This window comes from Micropterus dolomieu, linkage group LG13 (genome assembly GCF_021292245.1).
Source record: "Micropterus dolomieu isolate WLL.071019.BEF.003 ecotype Adirondacks linkage group LG13, ASM2129224v1, whole genome shotgun sequence".
NCBI classification, from domain to species: domain Eukaryota; kingdom Metazoa; phylum Chordata; class Actinopteri; order Centrarchiformes; family Centrarchidae; genus Micropterus; species Micropterus dolomieu.
The window spans coordinates 98917-108066 of record NC_060162.1 but is presented as its reverse complement, the minus strand read 5'-3'; the positions used below and the strand labels follow the sequence as shown (position 1 = coordinate 108066).

The following is a 9150-nucleotide window of genomic DNA, read 5'->3' as shown; positions in this document are numbered from 1 at the left end:
CTGGGAGCAGCCGGCTGACCTGGGAGCAGCTGACCTGGGAGCAGCTGACCTGGGAGCAGCTGGCTGACCTGGGAGCAGCTGACCTGGGAGCAGCTGGCTGACCTGGGAGCAGCTGGCTGACCTGGGAGCAGGCGGCTGAGCTGGGAGCAGCTGGCTGACCTGGGAGCAGGCGGCTGAGCTGGGAGCAGGCGGCTGACCTGGGAGCAGCTGGCTGAGCTGGGAGCAGCTGACCTGGGAGCAGCCGGCTGACCTGGGAGCAGCTGACCTGGGAGCAGCCGGCTGACCTGGGAGCAGCCGGCTGACCTGGGAGCAGCCGGCTGACCTGGGAGCAGCTGACCTGGGAGCAGCTGACCTGGGAGCAGCTGAGCTGGGAGCAGCTGGCTGACCTGGGAGCAGCTGGCTGAGCTGGGAGCAGCTGACCTGGGAGCAGCCGGCTGACCTGGGAGCAGCCGGCTGACCTGGGAGCAGCCGGCTGACCTGGGAGCAGCTGACCTGGGAGCAGCCGGCTGACCTGGGAGCAGCTGACCTGGGAGCAGCTGGCTGACCTGGGAGCAGCTGGCTGAGCTGGGAGCAGCTGACCTGGGAGCAGCCAGCTGAGCAGAGCAGGGGCTCTCTGACTCCAAGAGGCTCCTGAAAACTCTGCAGGGAACACTTCCTGTGACATCACTTCCTGTGCTCTTCTTCTTCTGTCCCCTCAGCTCTCTGGTGTTATCTCTCTCTTCTTCCCCGATGACACCGTCCGAGCGAGCAGCATCTGTCGTCTCTAAGTGCGTTGATGCTTCTGGCTCGCAGACGAACGCCTCTTTGGATAAAAGCTCCTGCAGAATGTTAATGTCATATATTCATGAACCAGGGGCCGTCCGGTCGGCACTGAAGGGCCCCTGTGGCCATGATGCGCCCGGTGGTGTCATGGCGCTGTGATCCTCTCAGATAATCAACTGATTGATTCATTGTTTTAATAAAACGTCATAAAGATTCATAGAAGAAATGTTTATTTTATTCTTTGACTACTTTCTTCACTTTTAATCACATTTTATTGTTGTAAGTCCAGACTCTGGATTCTGGTCTGTCACTTTAAATATATTTATTACTGTTGGTTTTATTTCTCATTTTCTGTTTTAAATAGTTTTATTAAATATTATGAAATCAACATCCGTTCGTTTATCTTAACTTGTCTCTAACAGCAGGTCGGAGCAACATGCTGAGCGAAGGACGGATTTCTTCATAGCTTTAGACACTAAATGCTGAGTGGCGGGAAGTAATTAACGTCCTTAAAGCTGAACAATCACCAGCTGGAAATAAAAAGAACGTTTGTGCTTGTGTTTCTCAGATCAGAGCCGATCTGTAAATGAAAAAGGTTTGGAGGATGTTACCCTGCTGATGAGAGACATCAGTACAAACTGACATGAAAAGCACCCAGAAAGAAACATTTGGTTCTCAGCAGATTCATCTTTGACCACATTTATAAACACGTTTTTATAGAAGTCAAAGTAAAGAAAAGACATTTATTCATTCTTCTGTCCACGTGTTACACGTTTCTATACTGTTGTGTAGAGTTTAGTAAGTCACTTGAGATTTCTGTCACTGTTTTGCAATGAAGCTACTTCATTATGCCGCAGGGAGGCAGCAGAGCGCTAACAGGGCCGAGACAGCCGGGCAAAGAAGAAGAAGGACGGCAGGTCGGAACCTTCCTGTCGGCGCTCGTTGTTTCCGGCCGGACTCAGTTCCTGTGCGGCCCCCCATGTGTTGACTGTCCCGTGCGGCTCCGTGTCTCCGGTGTCGGTCAGCGGCTCGGTTCTCTCGTGTTCTCCGTCAGTCCTCGGCAGGTACCGGACATGCCGACCGGCGGCGTTTCTCTGTTCTCCGGGTTCCGGGTTCTGGGGCTTTACTCCAACCACGTGCCGCACGCGCTCCGGTACCACCAGAAGCACCGGGAGTTCTACGTGGTGACGGCGGTCGGTCAGTGTTTCCACACGTACAACGTAAGAAGCTTTTTGTATTTAACCTGTTCAATATTCACATTATTCATCAGCTCATTATAATAAATAATGATTATAATGAGCTGTTAAACCTGCAGCTCACACACACGGTTCACACCTGCTCACTCACAGTGTTCACACCTGCTCACACACACGGTTCACACCTGCTCACACACACGGTTCACACCTGCTCACACACAGTGTTCACACCTGCTCACACACACGGTTCACACCTGCTCACACACACGGTTCACACCTGCTCACTCACACGGTTCACACCTGCTCACACACAGTGTTCACTACACGTGTACTGTGTGGTGAGATGAGGCGTGGACTCACTGATCCAGACTACAGGATCACAGTAACGCTGGACTGGGGTCGGGTGGCACCAAGAAGAGGGAAACCGATCAGAACCCAGGGGCCCGAAGGCAACGCTGCAAAAGTTCCGGTACAGCTCCAAATACCTCGGGGTCCCACAGGCTAACGCAAACCCTGGGGGGTCCGCCACAGTCCAGTACCTCCACAGAATAAGGCCGGTCCTGAAGACGGGAAGAACAAGATCGGAGCCATCGACGCATACCTGCAGGTCCTCAGAGACCCGGACCCGACATGAAGACCAGGAAGCTCCTCACAGTGCAGGGAGGGTTTCAGCCCAGATCCAGCACCTTGAGCTTGAACGTGAAGCGGGGCGAGGGAGGGCGAGGGAGGCCGAGGGCTATGAGGGTCAAGACCGCGGGTCAGGGCTGGACAACCAAACAATAATTATCACAACGTAACAAATGTTTCCTGAATATTCAGTAAATGTTTGATGACTTCATGTTTTTAAGAGCTGAAAAGGCTTCTACTTATTTTAATTTGTTGACAGATTTTATCCTAACTGATTTGAATGTTCTCTTCGCTGTTCGTTCACTCATCTGGAGCGGAAATCTGCCTTCAAACTCGAAAGAAAGAACGATTTGGAAATAATGAAATTTTTATTGCGGTAACATTTTTGGCCGTATCGTCCGACTCTTCCTCGGCTGCAGAACCCCGAGGATGAGGAGGCTGCACGCCACCGACCGACAGAACCAGAGAGATCCTACCAGCCGCCGGACTACAGGACAGAAGCACTAAGCTTCAGTCTCAATAGAGACCGGGGTCGCCAGGCCAGGCGGGGCCCCAGGTGCAGAAAGGAGGCCCTTGAGGCCCCGTCCACGCTACTGCGTTTTCAAATTAAAACGGAGACCTTCTGCTACGTCTGCTCCTCCCGTCCAGACTGCAGCGGCGAAGACGAAGACCTAAATCAAAACAGAAACCTGGGCGCCGCCCCCCTGCGGATCAGTAACCGTGCAACCGTTACAGATTCTGTTGGTACGATTATTGTCAGAGAAATAATCACGATTATTACGCATTAATTAATTTCACAACATTAATAATGACTTTTTAATATTTAATGACATTAAAAATTATATTTCTACAATATGTCAGTGTTATTAATATAAGAGGAATATTAACTTTTATCCCCGCGGGGAAAATGATTTTTGAGTGCTGTGTTAACTGAAATGCATTTCATTGGCAGTCTGTCAGCTGCTGATGTGTCTTAGTGTTTTACACCAGGCACCATTTTCACCAGACAGGAGACAACGTGATGAAACGTTAAATGTTGAGAGGACTACGTTCTGTCTCCCATAAAGGCCCTTTCAGAAAAGAAGCGACTTGAACTGCGTGTAAGTTCAACTAGTTAGACCGCGGCGTGCTCGCGAGCTCGCCGTGCGGTGCACGTTGCTCGACCCAGCAACAAACCAAGTCACTGAAAATAACGGGCCTCATAGCGTCGTTGCGGTGGGTCTGAAAGGTTACACCTGCCTCCTTTGTTTACGTTGCACTGAAAGCTCGACTCTTCCCGCTACGGCATCGATTGTAAGTGACACCTTTATATTTAAACAGAAACCTTTTAACGGCAAGTTTTTGAACAGGTGATACGTCATCTTCAGTGGCGCCCCGGCCAGACTTGGTTTACCCGAAATGCTCCCACACTGCCGACTTCAGACGTTTCTTTGGTGGAACTAAAGCTTCACAGTTTGGCCCCTCTGCCAGAGTTTCGCCAGTGTACAACTTTTTAAACTGGTGCACCGCTCCTGTAACTTTATTTTCATTTTGTGCAAGTTGCCACAGTTTCGTTCCGTGCAACAGAAACACTCGGTGTAGCGGAGCCTTTTTACGATTAATTAACCGTGACGTTTTAAAGCGCCGTTAATAGTGAAATCCAGTAATCGCTGCGTCCCCAGGTCAGAGTGAGCAGCTTCAGCCGGTGGTCGTTCCTGATTACTGACTGTTGATTGTTGATTCCTTCCAGGTGAACAGGCTGGGCATCGTCGCTGTCAGTGAGTACATTTAAAACGTTCAAAACTGAATTCACTCCGATGAGCTGCGGAGAGCTCTGCTCTCTGATTGGCTGCCGTGTTGTGATGTGATGTGGTGGTTTCCTAGGTAACAGCCTATCAGATGACATCAGCTGTGTGGCAGCGGACAGGATGTTGGTGTTCGCCGCCGCCGGACGACTCATCAGCGCCTTCGCCAGGAACAAAGAGGCACGAAAACTTTGTTTACAAACATTTATTATACATTTAATTTAACTTTTAAACATTTTCTTTTTTCAGATTAAATCTTAAGGTTTATAAAATAAAAACAGGCTGAAATACATCAAAATAAAAGCTTTTAGTTTTTAAATGATTGCTGTTGCTCCCATTTAGTTTATTTATTTCTTTAATCAGGAACTTTTAACATGTTTTATGCTCAAATTAAGCCAAAGTGTATTTTGTATTATTAAGATGTTTTTTAATTTAAAAAATGAAAAATACATTTTTATTATGTATTTGAAATAAATTACTTTGTTTTTTTTAAAGTTAAATTTTAGTTTTGATTGATTTGTTTAAATTAGATTTTTATTTATTTTATTATTTTCATAATGTAAAATGTTTGTTGAATGTAGAAATTAGAATAAAAAAAACTAAATAAGGTAAAAACAGTATTTTGACCCAGTTTGCTCTCCGTACAGGTGGTGATGTGTTACCATGGACACAGACAGGAAGTGCGTCTGCTGCTTCCTCTGGGTGATCAGCTGATCTCTGCTGACAGTGGTGGTGATGTCATCGTGTGGGACGTCCAGGGAGGAGGTGAGCGGGGGGGCGGTGCTTCACTTTCTCTCACCTGTCCTGTCCTGCTACCCATCATGCCTTGCTCTCTCTCTCAGATGTGTACCTGCGGCTGCAGTTTGACCCCGCTACCTTCGACGTGTCGGCCATGATGCACCCCTCCACCTACCTGAACAAGGTGCTGCTGGGCAGCTCCCAGGGTGCACTGCAGCTCTGGAACATCAGGACCAGGTTAGCATGTTAGCATCCAGGCTAAGGCGGGCGATTTATGTGCAGGTGATGTTTCTAGAACCAGTTAGTCCGTCAGGGACGTGTGTCGGGGCGCTGACGCTTTGACGCTGACTGAAAGAAGCAGGGCGGTAACAGTCAGAGGGCGTCCCCACACAGACGTGTTAATAGATCATAAAGTGAGCGACTTGTTGCTGTTTCACATGAACGTTCAGGTACAAAGCGAAGCCTCAGCCGGGAGCTCGTTTAGAGCTCGTTCACTTCATAACGAGCGTTAACAGAATGTGCTCGTTGTTTCTTCGTCTGCAGTAAGTTGCTGTTCACGTTCCCCGGCTGGTCGGCAGGCGTCACCGTTCTGCAGCAGGTCAGTCCGTCACATTAAGCCTCGGAGACACAGTAAGAAACAGACTGACTGACTGATTCACGAACTGCTGTTTCATTTCCCAGAGTCCCGCGGTGGATGTGGTCGGCGTCGGCACGGCGACGGGTCGCATCATCATCCACAACATCCGATTGGACGAAACGCTGATGAGCTTCACACAAGACTGGGGACCAATCAGCTCGCTCGCTTTCAGAACAGGTACAGGTGGTAGTCACAGGGAGGGAGTGGCCTAACGTCTCAAAGCAGGACAGAGTCGTTCATGGGTTTAAAGTTGCTGATCTGTCTGGTGTTTCAGTCCCTCTGAGTCGTGTTGCTTCTCCCACCTCCTTGTTAAACCTGACTCCTTAAACCCGGTACTAACTCCTCCTCTTCCAGCCTTGCTGTCTGAGCTTAGCTGTGAACCAGGGTTTGTCCCGGTGCATGATGGTCCAGCTGTCCTCACAGAGCCTGATGTAGGACGTCACAGCCTCTGTAAAGTGTTAATCAGATCGTCTCAGAGGAGACGGCTCCGGGTGTAGCCGTCACCGCGGCGGCCATCTTGCAGGGAGAGGATGAAGCTGTGCAGTGAGTCACTCTGAATCCATGTGCTGCTTTCTCTGTCAGACGGTCCTCCTATTGTGGCGTCCGGCAGCCCTCAGGGCCACATTGCATTCTGGGATCTGGAGCGCCGCCAGCTGGTCACTCAGCAGAGACAGGCCCACAGGACAGCCATCGCCGCGGCAACCTTCCTACACGGAGAGCCGCTATTGGTCACCAACGGAGCCGACAACGCCATCAAGGTAAAACAGATGGACGTGACAGTGAGAGCTGTTTGTACGAAGCTGCTTCAGATTCACTGGTTTTATTTTCTCCTCTACTAATACTAAGACTTGTTTGTGGCAGGTGTGGATATTTGACCAGGAGGGGGGCGGAGCCAGGTTGCTGCGCAGTCGTCAGGGCCACAGTGCCCCACCCACCGCCATTCGTCACCACGGTAACGATGGAAAAAACATCCTCAGTGCTGGTAAATAAACAGCTTCATCTTCATTTCATTGTTCAGCCTGGTGCTTTTAATGTTTGACTAACATTGTTGTGTTTGTTTACTTTTTTTCCTGTCAACATTATTTGGTGCTCACATGATTGTTGACATTTTGTCCAGTTTAATAAATATATTTTCCTCTTTGAGAAACAAATTAAAAGATTGTTTCTGCTGCCCCCTGCAGGTCAGGACGGGACGCTGCAGTCTTTCTCCACCGTCCACGAGCGATTCAACAAGAACCTGGGTCATGGTCAGTTCAGCCTGTAACGGCAGGCGCTCTGTAACGGCAGGCGCTCTGTAACGGCAGGCGCTCTGTAACGGCAGGCGCTCTGTAACGGCAGGCGCTCTGTAACGGCAGGCGCTCTGTAACAGCAGGCGGCCTGTAACGGCAGGCGCCCTGTAACATGAATATTTTGTTTCTGTTGTTTTGATCAGGCTCCATCAACAAGAAGAAGGAGCAGAAGAAGAAGAAGGGCTTGTCCTACGAGGAATTGCGTCTTCCTGCCATAACAGCGTTCTCCTCTGGTGGGCGCTCTGACACAAACTGAACCCACACAGAACCACATAGAGAAAACCTCCAATTTAATCTGTAGCTGATGGACATGTTGTCTCTCTGATTGACAGCTGCTGCTCGCCAGTCAGACTGGGACGGCATCGTTGCGTGTCATCGCGGTCGCCTGGCAGCAACCACATGGAACTACCAGCGGTGCACCATGGGAGCTCACCATCTGCAGCCGCCAGTAACGCAAAGGAACGCCATTGCTACGGTAACAGCATCATCGCACCTGTGTTTCTTTAGGTTCTTCCTCCCACTTTCTCTGAGCGTCACGTGACTTCCTGTCTCTGTCAACAGGCTGTCGACATCACTTCCTGTGGCAACTTTGCTGTGATTGGTTTGTCGTGTGGCCGCGTCGACGTCTACAACCTGCAGTCTGGCCTGCACCGTGGTTGCTACGGCGATGAGAATAATGGTGTGTTCACCTGGTCTTGTTTGTGACATTTTGTGTCTCTCTCTGTCGTTAACCCCGCCCCTTTTGTTCCAGCTCACAGCGGGGCGGTGCGAGGCGTTGCCACAGATACTCTGAACCAGCTGACACTCACAGCAGGCTCTGATTGGCTGCTCAAGTTCTGGCGCTTCAAGAGCCGGAAACAGGAAGAGCAGCTAAAGCTAAACGCTGCGCCGGCTAGCATGATGCTGCACAGAGACAGGTAGCTAACAGTTAGCGTCACGCTCCAGAGAGAAATGTGGCTAACAGTTAGCATGACGCTGCACAAAGATAGTTGGCTAACATGGGGGGTTTTTTTGTTTGTTTTATGTTAGCGGGATGTTAGCATTAGCGCTGGACGACTTCACACTGCTGGTGGTCGACATAGAAACCAGGCGTGTTGTCAGGAAGTTTGCCGGTCACCACGGCAACATCAACGACATGGTGGGTCCAGAAAACAGCTAATGATGTTCACTGTAAAGTAGCATGCTAGAAGACTGCTAACGATGTTCACTGTAAAGTAGCATGCTAACAGACTGCTAACGATGTTCACTGTAAAGTAGCATGCTAACAGACTGCTAACGATGTTCACTGTAAAGTAGCATGCTAACAGACTGCTAACGATGTTCACTGTAAAGTAGCATGCTAACAGACTGCTAACGATGTTCACTGTAAAGTAGCATGCTAACAGACTGCTAACGATGTTCACTGTAAAGTAGCATGCTAACAGACTGCTAACGATGTTCACTGTAAAGTAGCATGCTAACAGACTGCTAACGATGTTCACTGTAAAGTAGCATGCTAACAGACTGCTAACGATGTTCACTGTAATGTAAATGTAAATGTAAATGCTCCGTACTTGTATAGCGCCTTTCTAGTCTTTTCGACCACTCAAAGCGCTTTTACACTACATCTGCATTCACCAGTCACACACATTCATACACTGAGCCTAAGTGCTCAAACAGAAACTAACATTCACACTCATTCATACACTGGCGGAATAGCCGCATGCTAACAGACTGCTAACGATGTTCACTGTAAAGTAGCATGCTAACAGACTGCTAACGATGTTCACTCTAAAGTAGCATGCTAACAGACTGCTAACGATGTTCACTCTAAAGTAGCATGCTAACAGACTGCTAACAGTAAAAATAATATTAGTATTTATATCTTTTTTTAGACATTCAGCCCTGATGGCCGCTGGCTGGTTACCGTGGCGATGGACTGCACCATTCGTACCTGGGACCTCCCCTCTGGATGGTGAGAATGGGACAGTCCAGTTTTTCACCGTCACACACACGTTCAGAGTTTAGGGACGTTTGTCTTTGATAGTTTTTAAAACTTCTCTTAAAGTTCTTTATACCTGTTTATACTCACCTGACCTCACGTCACCTGAACTCACCTGAACTCACCTGACCTCAGC

The 9150-nt window shown here is 49.2% G+C and overlaps 1 protein-coding gene across 1 annotated transcript; it reads left to right on the top strand.

The window, feature by feature from the left end:
• Positions 1-1609: 1609 nt before the first annotated feature.
• On the top strand, positions 1610-8987 carry LOC123982361 (WD repeat-containing protein 36-like; the record flags this gene model as incomplete). Its single annotated transcript, XM_046067848.1, is given in 16 exon segments — positions 1610-1982; positions 4315-4342; positions 4449-4549; positions 5017-5134; positions 5212-5344; positions 5651-5705; positions 5789-5921; positions 6327-6502; positions 6606-6726; positions 6926-6991; positions 7177-7266; positions 7366-7508; positions 7595-7712; positions 7785-7950; positions 8063-8171; positions 8908-8987. Coding segments are annotated over 16 exon segments (2009 nt in total), but the record flags the coding sequence as incomplete, so codon positions are not given.
• Positions 8988-9150: the final 163 nt, after the last annotated feature.